This window comes from Rhinolophus ferrumequinum, chromosome 13 (assembly GCF_004115265.2).
Source record: "Rhinolophus ferrumequinum isolate MPI-CBG mRhiFer1 chromosome 13, mRhiFer1_v1.p, whole genome shotgun sequence".
Taxonomy (NCBI): Eukaryota; Metazoa; Chordata; class Mammalia; order Chiroptera; family Rhinolophidae; genus Rhinolophus; species Rhinolophus ferrumequinum.
Genome location: NC_046296.1, coordinates 52356861 through 52372512, shown reverse-complemented (window position 1 = coordinate 52372512; position 15652 = coordinate 52356861). Strand labels below are relative to the sequence as shown.

Sequence of the window (15652 nt, the reverse complement as noted above, 5' to 3'; positions counted from 1 at the left end):
TTTCAGTTGTCCATGGGAATGTGTGTGAGCTTCCAGCTCCCGGGTGGGAAACCTTTTCCAGACTCCAAGAGAGTCTGGAGGATTCTGTGAAATAACATCCATTGCCTCTGCCCTCCCCTCCGAGAGAAACAGGTGTTATTGGGGAGCATGGGGGAAAGTCAGCAGGTGCTCTCCATACATCCTATGGGTTGTTCATTTAAGGCCTATCTCTGTCAAATCTTTGACCAGAGCAGCTGATTCCCTTGACTCCATCTTGGGTTTCCCCCAAATAATTGTCCAGTCAAGAGGACAGTGGTGGCCTTCCAGCCCTTCTAGAGTGGGCTGCAAACAGCTCCAGGGTGGATCCATGCTTCAAGCTCAAGGACTCCTTGGAGCGGAACCACTTCCCTGAAGACTCTTGGGGGCAGCCATACCTGCCAGGGGATCAGGGCTCAGGAGAATGGACCTGTTTATCAACCTTGGATGTCCTCACCCAGTCCTCTGGTGCCTCCCCAGTTGTACTTCCTTCTGCCGTGAGCAGGTACCTATGTCTCCATGGCCCACACAGGAGAGGGAAGGCAGCCGAGGTTATGGCCATGAAAGCTCACCTGTCCCAGGTGGGCTTTTTGTGTGCAAGCAACAAAAGCTTAGGAGTTCTGGTAACTTAAGCAGAATATCTGGAAGAGCTAGAAAACTAGGGTCAGAGGCCAAGCCACCAGAGTCATGGGATTTCAGGGGCCAAGCCATAGGAATCAAAAATCAGGACAAAGAATGAGTCCAGTGAAGATACCATGGACACCACTGTCCCTGCTGCTTCTAGGGACTGGATGCAGCTACCACCCTCAGCAGCATAAAGTCTGTGCTGTCCCTTTATCTTTCTGTCACTAGCTTCCAAGCCCAAGCTGCAGGTGGACGCATTGATTGAGGACCCTTGGGCACGTGCCTGTACCCTAGCTGCGAGGGGCATTAGGGAAGCCAGCGTTTGCCTTTCTCACCTTCTACAGTGAGAGGCAGGCTGCTCTTCATACAATGGGTTTTTCAAAACACAGGAAGTGGGTTCAGATGCTAGGGAGACAAAAAGAAGGCGAACTAGTCACCAAAAATTACCTTCACCAACCTTTCTAGATTGGCCAGCTCTTGCCAGGTCTGCTCTTGGTTACCGACCACTGAGACCCTTACTTAGCATCCTGGAGAAGCTCACAGCTCAGCCCCGTGAGGCCATCATGCCCCGTCTCAGAATCCTCTCCTTTCCTACTTCCTGGAAAAGCTACTGTTCCCACCACTCTCCCTGGAGATAATCACTGCTATTAGTACTACCAGGCGCCAGGCATTCTAGACACTACTTCTTTCATTTCTCAAGAGGTGCATGGCGCCACTGTGAGCCACTGTGGCTCCCCAGAGTAAAAAGTAGCTTTGGAAAGGATTTAAGGGATGGTCCAGTCCTTGCTAAACATCTTCCATTTACAGATGAGGAAATAGAGGTCCAGAGAGGGACAGGACAATACCACTAACTAGCTGTATGATTTTTTTTTGCTGAAAATCATACAGCTAGTTAGTGGTATTGTACCTTCTGCCTTCCCCAAGGCTCTGCCTCTAACGAGGAGACTGCCCCAGGAGGTCCGGGGTAAGGCATCCCTAGGACAGAGGCTCTCTCTGGCTAACTCTGGGAAAAGGAAGTTCACCAGGTCTTCTGAAGTGACCACACTAATGTATTCAAGCCTGACTTCCTTCTCTAGCCAGGATTTTGGCCCCAAATGGTAGAAACCTGGCAAGCAGTGAAATAGCAGAATCTCGTAGAAGAGAGAGCCAAAACTGGGGTATTAGTCCTCTTGGAACTGAGCCCAAGTGGAAGCTGTGAGAGTAAACACCTCTATTACCCTCCTAGACAGATCTGAGAGTCTCAAAGGAGTGTGAAGGCACAGGAGCGTGCGTGCTCTCACACACACACACCATGCACACGCAATATAAATAGGCATTACATGTTGTTGTTGATTCACCTTTGATTTTTCTGAACAAATGTAGGACAGAACTGTAAGGATGATCCAAACAAGTCATTTAATCAAATACATAGCTCCTCCCCCAGTCTTCATCCAGAAGCTTTAAAAGGGGGATCAAGCCGATGGACTTAGGTTTCTTCTTCCCTTCCCTTTTTTCCCACCACCTAGGTCAAATATATGCAATTGCAGCAGAGATTGAGGGCAGGGTTTGAAATAAAGGTTGATCTAAAAAGTAATTAGCTGGCTCCTGATCAGTTGAGATTTTGCTGCAGATTGATTTCACTCAAAGGTCAGACTGTTTAATTCTATGGCAGAGAAAGAGGTCACACAAAGACCAGGCAGATGCAGGGATCCCTCTGACTGTGGTCCCCTTGCCTCCTGCAGGAGAAAACTGACCAGATGGTTGAGAGTGGGCGATACGACACGAGGGAAGATTTCACAGTGGTCATACAGCCATTCTTCGAAAAGTGAACCTGCCAAAGACCTCGGTAAAGAAAACGAGCATCATGGATAAATGGGGGGCCTAGAGAGCGCCCCCGCTGTTTCTGGGTGCCGTCTGTGTTACCCAACGCCTCATAACATGGCCCCTCTTGTCTGCCCGGTGACCAGGAGGGCTTGCCCGACAACACTTTCTTCGCCCCTGACTGTTTCCACTTCAGCAGCAAGTCTCATGCCCACGCAGCCAGTGCCCTCTGGAACAATTATGGTAAGATGACTGAGGTAGGAAAAATTATTCTCCCTCTAATAAGAAAAGACTCTGGAAAGCTTCTGTTGGACTTCAGAGGCCCGTCACCCATGCTGTGTGAGTCCCGGCACAGCAATGATGATAAATCCATTTCCTTTGTCCCTCCCTCCTTCTCCAGCCCTGACCTCTCCATTCTTGCCGCCCCTATCTCATACCCCGTCTTCTTGCTTCTTGGTTTAGCTGGAACCCATTGGCCAGAAGGCAACAGAGAGTAATTTGAAAGAAGATCAATATCACATGTCCAAACCAGGTAGAGTGAAAAGCGCATCCTTGTAACTGTTCCATCTAAAGCATCTTTTCCAGCCTTTTAAAAGTCTGGAATGCCAGGGTCTCACCCTCCTCCCCAGCTCTGTTTACCTATCCACTCATTCCAGACTCCGGTTAACCATCCCCAGTGTCCCATCTGGTGTTCTGTGATGGGTGACAGCCCTTTGTGTCAGGGAAGCCCTAGAGCACTCTTCTGTCTGTATGTCACAGCGAGCCCTAGCCCATGTCTGGGCCGCACACAGCTCTTTCTAGCCAGAAAGAGGAATGTGGCAGCACCATCCAGCTCTCCTTTTAAAGGTGAGGGGCAGGGAGAACATCAAGGGCAGGATGGGACAGAAGGACTCCGCATCTCCATGTAACCACTGTCCCATGGCAGGATAGGGAGAGCAAGGAACTGAGACCTAGAATAATATCTACTAGGACGGAGGTGGGGGTGGGGGTGTCACTGGGATGCTGGAGCTAAAAAGCACACATTCACCGGGATTGCAAAGCAGATCAAGACCCCCGTGTTCACTCACAAATTGTCAGAAAGATTCCTGGACCTCTGCAGCTGCTCCCTCACCTCTGTGAATTCCTCTATATTCCCAGTGGGGTCCCACTGAGCTGGGTCTTGCATGGGCAGGACCTCAGAGCACCTGACTTTTCTTATCTGGGCAGGAAGGAGCCCAGGCGGCTATAGGGTACGAGTGGCATGGGGTGGCAAGGGGACCTAAGGAGTAGGGACATGGGCTTATATTAGCAGAAAGTAGTGCTCTTTTGGGAGGGGCCAGAGTTGAGAAAGAGAGGTGACACAGCCACCCCAGCCAGCTGGGTGGGAGGTGAAGAACAAGCGTGGTCATTCCTGGGAGCTGCTGTAGGGTTTATTCTGATTGGTCGTGTGGGTTCAGGTTAGGTTGGGGTTACAGAGAAGGCCCCTGTACATCACAGGGTAGGCCTGGCAGGGGGGCGCTCGCATTGTAGAGCCCGGAGGAGGCGGAAGGTGTTGAAAGTATTTATGCCGAGGTCGGCACTTCTGGAGGGCGGGGGAGAGCAAAGAGCAGTGCTGGAAGCAAGCCGAAGTCTCAGTGGTTCTCACCTGCCTCTTCTCGTAGGACTGGCCGTTTCTGAGCACCTACAAGAACAGTGTGCAGGTATTTGCATGTTGCTTTCTTTCCACTCACCAGCCAATGCAGTGGGCAGCCCCTGGGCTGGAACTGGCCCAACAGGGTGGGTGGGAACAAAGCGGTTCACAGTCTTTTATAAAGTCCATCCACATACACCTCAGATGGGGTGGAGTGAGCTCCATCAATGGCAGCCCAGATGGGGGGCCAGCCCGCCAACTCACAACCTCATTAAAGACCTAAGTAAAGACCCTCTCCTCCTCATAAAGCTGCTGTAGAAGCAGGGACGGGGTGGGGTGAGGTCATTTTGTTGACGTCCCAAGTCTTGCGTTGGATGGTGGAAGGGTCCAAACCAGGTTAGCAGGTCCCAGGCTGGCTGATGTTTAGAATCACCTAGGAAGCCTTCTTCAAATGCCCTTCTAGGCTTCTCCCCGGTGGGGGTGGGGGGGTTGGGCAGGAGTCTGTTAAAGCTCTCTGGGTGAGTCTGATGCCCAGCCAGCCTCTCTGGTCCCTTTCACCCCTGAGATTCATTCTATACTCTTAGGGTCATGGGAGCCAGCTGCTGTGCCGGGACAGAGCCCCTTCCACCTCAGTGCCTACCTCAGGTAAGCTCCCTGGGATACACCAGCACCCAGGACCTCTCCACAAGGACTCAGAGACCAATGAGTGCTCTGACAAGACTTTTTGCACGTAACTAAGTGACACAGTGATGGCCAGTGCTTGCTTCCTATCTGGGTGGTCTTCTGGAACAAGTCCCTGATTTGTTCCTCTCCACCTTGTAGCGATGTCTTACTCATCAGGCCCAAGGCGGCCAGGCCAGGGACTGTTTGCTGCCCTCTCAATTAAGCCCCTTAAAGGGAACACAAGTGGAGGAGCCATGTGAGCTCCCCGTTCAGTGACCCAGCCCTGTGGTGTGACCTCACTGAGGCCCAGAGATGGGGAGTGGGGTGCTGTGGGGATCCCAAGAGGGAGCCAGCTCTGCAGTAGTCCTGGGGCCCCAGGCTCTGCAATTATTTCCATCTGCAGGGGTGGAAAGTTCCCTGAAGTCTTCAGAAGACACTTGGGGGCACAGAAAGGCACTACACGATTATTTCTGAGATTCTTGGTGGAAATCCAGAACCCAGCTCTAACTGGGCTGTGCGTGAGGCTCTGAACTTCATCTCAGATGGTCCACTACCCATCTGGTTGTGCACTCAGGTCACAGCTGATATCCCATATAACTGCTGGGATCCCACTGTGCCTTCTCTAACATCCATCCATCCATCCATCCATCCATCCATCCATCCCCTTTCCTTCTCCCTCTCTCTCAGCACCTCTGCCTCCACATAAGTGCAGGATTCCTTTATTGTGTCTATTATGGGCAAAATCTGTCTTCATGTACCCTCTGCCTCCAGGGCACCATGGACACTCAGTCCTGTGTGGCCCAAATGCACGTGCAGATGGTGTTTCTGGTCTTGCTTAGAGCAAGAAGCCCTAGACTCTGACTGCAGCTTCCTTGCCACGGATTCAAGTATGTCAAATTGTCTCTGCAGTGCACGCCTTGAGACCTGCAGATATCCGAGTCGTAGCTGCTCTGGGGGATTCTCTGACTGTAAGGACTCGGGCCCTGCGTGGGGTGGGGGTAGCTATGTCAGTTCCAGGTCCCAGCCCTCCTAACCCTGCATTATCCCACCCCTCTCTCCCAATTCTAGCAATCCAAGAACGTGGCAGTGGTTTGTTTGCAGCCACTTTCTCACTCAAGTGTGCAAAGGGAACTCTTTTTTAGGGTGACCTGAATTATCTCAGATAGTAGAGGTTTTGAACACCTAACAATACTTTTTTAACAATTGCAAGAATATGTCCCTTTGACTCCAAAAACCTTCTATACATGCCTGTGTGGATGCTCTTTTCCCTTGGGATGATGCTTTACAAGCCACCCAGACCCTCCTACCTGTTTCCTCTTCGCATCTGCACAGAAAGCAGTGAGGACTCCAGCATGGTGGCTAAAGCTCTACTCCTAAGTTTTGAGAAATAAGGCCAGGTTGCCAAGCCTGAGGACCACTTCCTGGCAGCACTTTTAAGTCCATGAGGTTGCCTTGCAGAAAGTCCCAGAAGGAAAGAGGAGAAATGTGAAGCTTAGAAGCAATCTGCCCACTGCCGTCCACTCAAATCTATGAGCTTTTTCTTCATGGCTTATGAAGACCTGAGTAATGATAGAACAGTGTATCACATTTGTAAAGCACGTTAGAGTCTTCCAAACTGTTTTTACAAGTCTCATCCAATTTGGTCATTAAACAACCCCTGTGAGACAAGCAGGGCGTGTCCTCAGTGTAATAAGGAGGCAGCCGCAGTTCACAGAGTAAGAGTCCAGGTCCTCCGACTCCCCATCCAGTGCTCTGCTGACATGAGGAACGTGCTGGGAACCACCAGCAGATGTCCTGCACGTTCCCAGCCTCTCGTTGCTTTCACTTGCTGATTTCCCTGTGGATTTTGGTGTGTTTTCAAAGGCTGGCAATGGAATTGGCTCCAAACCAGACGACCTTCCTGATGTCACCACTCAGTATCGCGGGCTGTCATATAGGTAATGTTACCCCTCGACCCTCTTTCGCCCCCTGCTCACACCCAGAGATTGGGTAGGGGTGTGTCTCCTGTAAATGCCGAAATACCAACGAGCAAGGACCAGGTCTGGAAGGGGCTTTCAGAAGGCAAACCTATATACATCTACTGATTATGACAGTTTGGTGAGTGGAGAGGATCTTTTACTGTTGATGACCTTCTTTCTTCTTTTTCTTTTTTAAAATTGTGCAGAAAAGCATCCCAGGGTTCTCATCAGACCCTGGGTCAGCAAATCCAACAGGAGATGCCCCTGAAAAGCACCAACTCTCTGAGTCTCCACCTGCCCGTTTCCATGTATATGTTCGTGTGTGGATGTACCTACGTCTCTGTTTACTGTCTATATGTATTCTTGTGGTTCTGAAGTCACATCTCTGCCTTTACATGTATGTACACATCTGTATAGAAAACTCCGAAATACGACACATACTTCAGGAGGAAATAACCGAGACAAAAATCACAACCAACAGGTGTTGAATGAGGGGGCATACGGGAAGCTCAGGGAACTGGTTATTCTCATTGGCAAGGGCTCCGTGAAAATAAAAGCTGTCTGAGTGGACCGTAGAAGAGGGAATGACCAACCCTGGCAGCAGGGACTAGAAGGCACGCCAGTCGTGTCCTGACAGGCTAGCAATGAGATAGACGGAAAGGATGAGCAAGACTGTTCCAGACACAGAAGTAGAAAAGCTCTAGGTGTCAGGTGAGTAGCTGGATTGTGGGTATTCTTAAATTTCCTTCTTACCTAATGAAGTTCCTGTTTACGTAGGCTTCACAGTAATTGGCCTTTAGCTCAGACTTCAAAACGAGAACAAAGCCAGCCACGAGAGGGCAGAGTGCTAGTGAGAAGCGGGGTGGCCCAGCCACGCACTTGCCTCCTCCCTTTTCTTCGGAGAGGATTTAAATGAAATGTTTCTTCCCAGAAAGTGAGAGGGAACTGCGTGGGGGTAATTAGGATTGTGATAGTTCTCCGGCCAATCCTGAGACAGTCCCAGAGAGAAAGGTTTTCCTGGGTGAGAGAGGTGTCGTCAGGCTGTAGCCACCCACACAGAGAATCCAGAGCAGGGTGTGTAGCACGAGGACTTCACCCGCTGAGAGCTGAAGTAAATGCCTCCCAGCTCCCGAGGTCCCCCAGGTTTCCACAGACCTCAGCCAGGGAGGTGGTCTCTAAGAGGGGGCCTAGGTCGTCTCTAAGGGGCTGCCCTGAAACAAAACAGAGCCTCACTGGCCACCTGACCACTCTGCCCCAAATGTTACTGAGGCTGCAAGAAACAGAAAAGCCAGACGAAGAGAAAGACAGCAGAGCTATTACTAAATCATGAAAAAGCACGAGATTGTAGCTGCTGCACTTAGTCTTAGCTAAAGAAGGCCATGGCCTCACATCAGTGTGGGAAAATAGAAATAAAGGAGACAAAGCAGCCAACAGTGATGGATAAGCTGTATCTGGTGGTACAGTCTGGGGAAGTGAGGTGACATGCCAGTTTTACACAGTTTCAACCAGACAGTTCAATCTTCTGCTAAATATTTCTCTCTGCAGCAATGGAAACATTTAGCCATTGCTTGGTTTCTTCCTACAAGTGAGGCCCAGGAAGGCCTAATGTTTCAGTCTTCTAATGCTCATTCCAAGGCCCCCTATATTCAATGGCTGCTGTCCCTTTAGACCCTTGGTTCTAAATGTTTCAAATACCTGCCCCAATGATTATATTATAGAGTCACATGTATCTGGAAGCTCTGGGTCAGAGTCTGAGAGACAGTCTGACACTTGGTGAAATGCTGTATAGACTAGTGTTTCCCAAAGTGTGTTCAATGGAACACCAACCCCGGCCATGTTCCTGAAGAAAGCAAAATTCTATTTTTTTGAAAACATTACCTACTGTATTCTTCCTCTGAGGAATTCACATGCATGCTGGCATGTCAAAGGCTGCGAGAAGCCCTACAACGAAGATATCTGTCTAAACTGTATCTGTGTCATCCAGAGTTTCCCTTAGTCCCAGAATTCTTTCCTTGTTCGTATGCCTATTAGCGTCCCCTGTGAAAAGTCCATGAAATATACTGATCTGAGAAAGGCAATTTTCTGAAACCATTAAAGCTTCCGGATTGGGAATACTAGGCAATGAATGGGAATACTAGGTAAATAAGAATGGAATTTGAGCCTTTTTCCCCAAGGAAGCAAAGTGGAGAGAGTGGGCCTCATGGAGTTGGACTGGGGAGAAGTGGACCCAGGACCTACAGAAGGAGGTTTGACTTATATTTCCAAGGCTTCTTGACCTGTGAGAATTATATATCTTAATAGTGTGGCAGGGCCCAGCGGTCTTTAGAGCATTGTCTTTTCTTTAGTTGAAATAAGTTTGCTTGGTTTGCACCACTCAAAGGACCCAAAATAAAATTATTTACCAAAAATTGCATTTCTCTGCCTTGTTAATTAGGAGTTCAATCACAATTTACTGAAACTCCTTTAGCAATGTTATTGAACATCTACTCTGTACTTCTCTGTGCACTGTGGGTAACAGCAGATGAACAAAGTCCAGCCATGGGACTCATGGTACAATATAAATTACACTAATCTGAAGGTCGCATGTAGACTAGCTGCTTCATATGGATCTATTTTCTTTCATGTTTCACATAGTTTCTGATCCAAATGAAGGCTTACATATTTTTTGCTCCATATTTATTTCTATAATTCATTCCTTTCTCCTGGGAATGTTGACTCTAAAATGGGCTCAGAGAGAGAATTCTGTAGCCTGTGGGTCTTGATCAGCCACCACACTTTGTTTTAGAACAAAAGATACCTTTAGACAAGAAAAGCCTTTGTACAAGTAGAACGGACTTGGACCGTGTTTACGTTATCTCGCTGTTTTATGTTACTTGTTTATTGAAGGAGAAAAGGAAGCAATGTTAGAACACAGTGATTGGAGAAGGTATATGATTTATAATTTCCTTTCAAATGTGAAGTCTTCTGATTAAATGCTTTTAATCCAAGAAAGAAGGATCGGGAAGCAGCTAAAGCAGCAGCTTTTTTGCAGTGAGAGAAGAATCTTGAGTTCAAACAAATACCCAACCACTGGTCCACTTAGGTTCAGACATCTGCTGAGAGGTGGGAGAGAGAATACCTGAGTGAGGTCAAAAGGGCAAGGCATACCTGGCTTCTTTCTCTCCACCACCTGGGGATGTTGAGCCTTTGGCTTATGCCCTTGAGCACTCTGGAATGAAATAGTCAACTTCATTCCAAGCATTCCTTGAAGGAAGAACAGCCATGACTTTGATTCATGGCCTTTCCTTTGGAAGTCTCTACTGGTGAGCTAGATGCTAACACTGTGTTTTCAAAATCTATTGGCCTGGAATAACATGCTGGGACTGAGGCAGGTGGGGCAGAAGAAAAATAACAGTAAATACAGTACATCTGAACATTGGGACTTTGTTAAAATAGAAATACTTCTTGCTTCCCACATGTGTTCAATTTGAATGCATGAAGGAAAGGAAATTTTGAGTGTGTCCTGGGGTTAGAATGAGGGCCATAAAACTCTATTAGATTACATAAAATTAGATTGGGCATTGGAAGGCAGTGAGAGGCCATCCCCCAGAACCTCCCCGTGGCATTTACCTCACCACCGGGCAGAGAAGAGCTCATCCATTTTCTAGAGGTTTCCAGCTCAAACTGGTTTTTAGTTACCTTTATGGTTTTTAGTTGCCTTTAGAAAGGTAATGAACCCCTATGAATCTCAGCTTCCTACTCTCTAAAATGGAGGTAGTCCCAGCTACACCATAAGCTTGCTGGGTGATGTGACACAATTAATACATGGACTCTAGTTCCTGGCTGGGCACATAATATATACTCAGCTAAGTGCTCTCTCTCCTGATTTGGTGGAGAAAAGAAACAGCTCTCTTTTGCCTTCAAATCCTGGATTTCGGGGGGAAACAACCCACTGGGGAATTCACATTTTCCAGAATCCCTCAAACATCTTACAGGTGCTGATGGTGTGGGCACTTAGAAAGATGGGGGTGCTCTTTTGTAAAACTTACGTATGATTCAATCTCACTGGCTTGCTCACTCCCTTACAGTTCAGGAGGAGATGGCTCCCTGGAGACCGTGACCACCTTACCAAGTAAGTAACCACCAGGGGCACTCCTTGCACCTGATCCCCAGCGTTCTTGAGAGTGCTTTCAGCTAAGAAATAGCATCTTCCTTTGAACTACCATTGAAATGGGAGGAGAGGCCCATAAACAGGCAGCCGAAGGGGGTGGTATAAACTGTATTTGGAGCCCAGACACCTGGGTTCAAGCCCTGGCCCTTCTATGTGCTTGCCAGGTGACCGAGGGCAAGTTACCAAACATTCTGGACCTCAGGTTTCTTCAACTGGTCCAGAGGGTGCAGAGACAATCAAATGAAATAGGATTCTCTGCACAATGCTCTGTCAAAAAAAGAGGAAGGAAGGAAGGAAGGAAGGAAGGAAGGAAGGAGGGAAGGAAGGAAGGAAGGAAAGAAGGAAGGAAGAGAGAGAAGAGAGAGAGAGAGAGAGAGAGAGAGAGAGAGAGAGAGAGAGAGAAAGAAAGAAAGAGGAAAAGGAAAAAGCTGAGAGGCTCCTGTTGCCTTGGCCCATCCTGTCATCAAGTCATTTCAGCTCAGGCTCCAAGTCCCGCTCGGGCACACATTCCGCCTGCCCTCCCTGGGCTGCATGAGGATGGCAACAGCTCACAGTGGGGACCCTAGACCAGAGAAGACGTCCTGGCCTTCCACCCTAAGCTTTCTGTGCCCTATTCACCCCTCCTCTTCCAGATATTCTTCGGAAGTTTAACAGAAACCTCACAGGTTATGCGGTGGGCACAGGGGACGCCAATGACACCAATGCGTTCCTCAATCAGGCTGTTCCTGGAGCAAAGGCTGAGTATGGGATTTGGGGACGTGGGGTAGGGAGTGGGAGGCACGTGGTCACCTTTAAGATTGTAATACTGACCTCCTGTGCTATGGGGACATTTATCCACTTACAGCAGTGATTTGAGAGGCTCTCCGCTGCTCTCGCCCTGTGACTGAGGAGAGAACAGACCCATGCTCCCAATGGCTGAACTCCTGACCTTGCTTTCCTGTGCAGCGTATTCTAATCACTTGACTCACTGACCAGACTTACCCAATGTTTGAACTCGCCATGGCATAATGGTGCTTGAGAGATTCATTTACTCCAAAGCCTCACAAGAGGCAATTCTCTCAAAAGACCAGGGCGTGCTAACCAAATGCATGGGCAAGCCAGAATCTCCAGCCCTAAAGGTCTCTGGGGCAACAAGTGCTGTCCTGTGCCTAACCCCGCCGTGGAGCTAACAGGAAGTGCAGCTGAGACGCAGAGGCAGCTAAAGCAGAAGTGCTCAGCCTCCCAGAAGGATCTCCCAGGGAGACCTCTCATCCTGCTCCCAGAGGTCCCAGCAGACTGGGTTCCTGTATTCCTGGCTCAACTGTCTGAGCCTCTGTCACATTGCTCAGGCCCATACCCTTCTGGTAGATGGGCACAGCCCCCACACCTGTTCACCCAGCCTGGGGAGAGCCTTCTTAGTAATAGAAATCGCGGGGGACAGATGAACCCACCACAGGTCCCCAGAGATCACAGTGCTATGGATCCATCTCACCCAGACCTGTAACAGGGACCTGAGCTAGCGGGGAGCTCAGGATGCCCAAGATCTAGTCCTTCCAGGAATTATAACCCCAGGCACGTGTACAGTGTACATTTATTCCCCATCTCTTTGTAGAAGAAGCATTTAGATAAGTTTATTTAAAAACACATATACACAAATATCATATACTTAAGAGAAAAATCACAGCCACTACGGGGGAGAAAGAGGAAGCAATTCTGTCAGTATGAACATTTTTACGGTTATTGTGCCTGGGCATCAAACTCTCAGCTTCCTGGCAGCCAGGGTAAAAAGAAAAAGCATGCTCAAACTCATAGATCTAAGTTCAGGATCTAAACCAGTCCTCAGAGGAGACCAGTGGTTTCCTAGCATGGAATCTGTAAAGACGCTTTGCATGTGGAGTCCTAGAAAGGCCGTGAGCCACAAATGTAGTTGGCAGTGCGTTTGACTGCAGCTTTAGGACAGACACACAATTGGCTTTTCAAAGGGTTATTTGTTGTAATGACTCTCAGAACAGGTAAGTGCCTCTTTGTCCTTGAGCTTCAGGGTCTCTGCCAGCTCATGCAGTGGGGACAATGCCATGGAAACCTCCAGTACAGGCCCTTTAGGAGCAAAAATCTGGGCACTGTTCTTCCGCAGGACTGATGTCTTCTCCTTCTCAGGGCACTTACGAGCCAAGTCCAGTCTCTGGTGCAGAGGATGAGAGATGACCATGTGAGTCAGATTTATGTTCATTTTTAAACACAGATTTTCTAAGCCACCAAAGTCCCCAAATGGAATGATCTGTCATGAAAACAGTGAGCCCGCTGTCATTAGAGGCCTGCAAGCAACAAGGGCAGCCCTTATTGGAGGCCCTCTGAATGGAGTGAGGTTTGTTGCTGATGAGCTTGAAAGTCCCTCCTGATGCTAAAATTCTGTGGTCGATACACCTCAAATGCTTTCAGTTCTGAGATTCTGATCCTATTATTTTAAGTGGGCAAGGAAGTCTTAGAGGGTTGAATGGATTTCCTAGAGCTTTGGTTGTTTTATTTGTTTGTTTGAAATCATTAAGCATTTTCCTCCCTCTGCAGAGAATAAATTTCCATGAGGACTGGAAAGTCATCACGGTGCTGATTGGAGGCAGTGACTTATGTGACTACTGCACGGATTCGGTAATGGGGCGGGCCAGGCCTGCTCACTGCTCCTGGCTTTGACCTGTGGGCCTTGGAGATCCTCCTTGAGAACAGTCTTTAGAATCAACCCAAGGATTGTCCAACAAGACCTGTGTGTGTATGCACACGTGCACATGCACAGTTCACACACGTGTATGTGCACACAGGTGCACCTACACACTTTGTACCCCGTGACCCTCAGGCGTCTGGCTCCACCTCCATGTCCTAGGTGGTGTGAGGTGGCAGGTGGCAGATAGATGGTGTTTCTACCCCGCTCTCTTACAATTTCTCAGAATTCAGAAAGAGAAGAAACTGTAAACCCCAAGCAGTGGGAAGGAAGCCTCTACTTTCTGCTCCTGAACTAAAGCTCTGGCTGAAGGTTCCAGTCTTCTGGCTGGCCCATCTTTGACAACAGCGAGTAGTCAACTGCTCATCTCAGATTCTGATGTGATGAGCTGGTGACAGCTGAGGCCAGAAAGAGAACAAGTCCTTGGGGTTGGACCCGGAAGGGCCCTCTCCCTCTAACCGGCTCTCCCTCCTGTCTCTTCCTAGAATCTGTATTCTTCTGCCAACTTTTATGACCATCTCCGTAATGCCTTGGATGTCCTGCATAGAGAGGTGGGTGGTAACATCCCCAGCCATGGTGAGGGCAAAGGTGGACAGGGGAAAGAAGGTGAAATATCCTCTCCCCTGAAGGAGACCGCCAAGGGCATGGACTCCTTCCCTTTCCAGAGCTTGGGTCCTACCCCGAAGGCAGCCTTGTTCCGTTTGGAATCAGCCCAGAAGGATCTCAGGCTTGAGGAAGGGAAGGCAGTGTGTGCACTAATTCTCCCCCCCCCCCAATACCTGGCATATTCCCTGGTGGCTACAGCTGGCTGGCTCCAGACTGGGCACTGTACTCTGGGCCATAGGATGTGACTAGAGCAAGCCCCTCTCTGGTCCTGTGCCCAGCGATGTGCTCTGTCCCCACCCCCAGCCTAGGCAAGCTGCCTTTCTACTCTGACCGCCAGATGCTTCTCGGCGGGGCTGAGTCCCTGGGCCTGCTCAGCAGAGCTAGTCCAGGTGGGGCTACAGGGAAATGGTCAAGAGCTAATGTCCTGGCAAATGGAGTACCTATCTTACCAAATTTAAAGCTAATAGATTTGGGTTCACTAACTGATGGCTGAACGGGCCTGAGTCTCAGCATTTAGACTCAGGTCTGCCATATTGTCCCACTCCAGGAGGTGCCATCCACACTGCAGCCTATGTGGGTGGCATGGCCTGCAGGGCCCTAGGTGGCAGCCCTGTGGAGACACCTCCCCAGAACTCTACTCAGGGACAACTGAGCTGCAGTTCAATGGGGACCCTAGAACCTGTTCCCACTTCTCAGGGCTGTAAGGCAGCTAGAGGAAGGAGCTCCTGGAGTCCCTCTCTCACCTCCGGTCTTGCCCTCAGGTGCCCAGAGCCCTGGTCAACCTCGTGGACTTCATGAGCCCCAGTGTCATGCGGCAGGTGTTCCTGGGGAACCCAGACAAATGCCCGGTGCCACAGGCCAGGTAGGCAGGTGCTGGCTGCCCCCGGCTGGAGGAACACTTACCGCCTACCTGCCCCCACCCCTCCTCCCCATCTGGCTCATGCAGCCGTGACTCCTTGGGGTCTTTGTGACTTGGTCTGTCCAGGTGTCCAAGTCTATAAAGGGGGTCTTGAGCCAGGACTACCCCTTTCTGGGAGGTTGGAGCCATGCCCCCTCTTATCCAACCTCAGGGTACCAGAAGGAACCTCTGATATGGGGGAACCCAGGGGGAGAGGTCAGGGCTGGGGCAAAGACTAGTACTTGAGAGACAGTGTGGCCCAGCCTGTGAAAGGGCAGCATGTAGGGTTGTGCGTGGACGTACACGGTCAAAGTGAAACAGAAGGTGAGGAAATGAGATGTACAATCCCGTTACCTCTGGGGAGGAAGCAGATTGGGGAGGGACACAGGGAACTGGAGCGCGGGAGGGTTTGTTTCTTCAGCTGGGTGAGAGGTACAAAGGCGTGTGTTTTATTATCCTTCATACCTTATATGGAGATGTATTTAACAAATAAAGATAGTGTACCAGGTACTGTGCTGAGTGCTTTAGAGATAATATCTCTTTTAACATTAACTATATTTTATGGGCATGAAATAATTCATAACGAAATAAAAGGAGACACAGTGGGGCACTCATATGAACTAAAGATTTGGTCGCA

General features: G+C 49.3%; 1 protein-coding gene across 1 annotated transcript in view; it reads left to right on the top strand.

Annotated features, from left to right (window-relative positions):
• Window positions 1-15652, top strand: part of PLB1 (phospholipase B1) — a 138815-nt gene that overhangs the window by 89858 nt on the left and 33305 nt on the right. Inside the window, 15 exon segments of the mRNA XM_033125525.1 lie at window positions 2361-2439; window positions 2442-2464; window positions 2586-2696; window positions 2902-2942; window positions 2944-2971; window positions 4080-4118; window positions 4633-4693; window positions 5621-5679; window positions 6575-6648; window positions 10737-10780; window positions 11452-11560; window positions 12956-13007; window positions 13364-13444; window positions 13997-14062; window positions 14879-14979. Of these exon segments, the coding sequence (XP_032981416.1) occupies window positions 2361-2439; window positions 2442-2464; window positions 2586-2696; window positions 2902-2942; window positions 2944-2971; window positions 4080-4118; window positions 4633-4693; window positions 5621-5679; window positions 6575-6648; window positions 10737-10780; window positions 11452-11560; window positions 12956-13007; window positions 13364-13444; window positions 13997-14062; window positions 14879-14979 (968 nt within the window).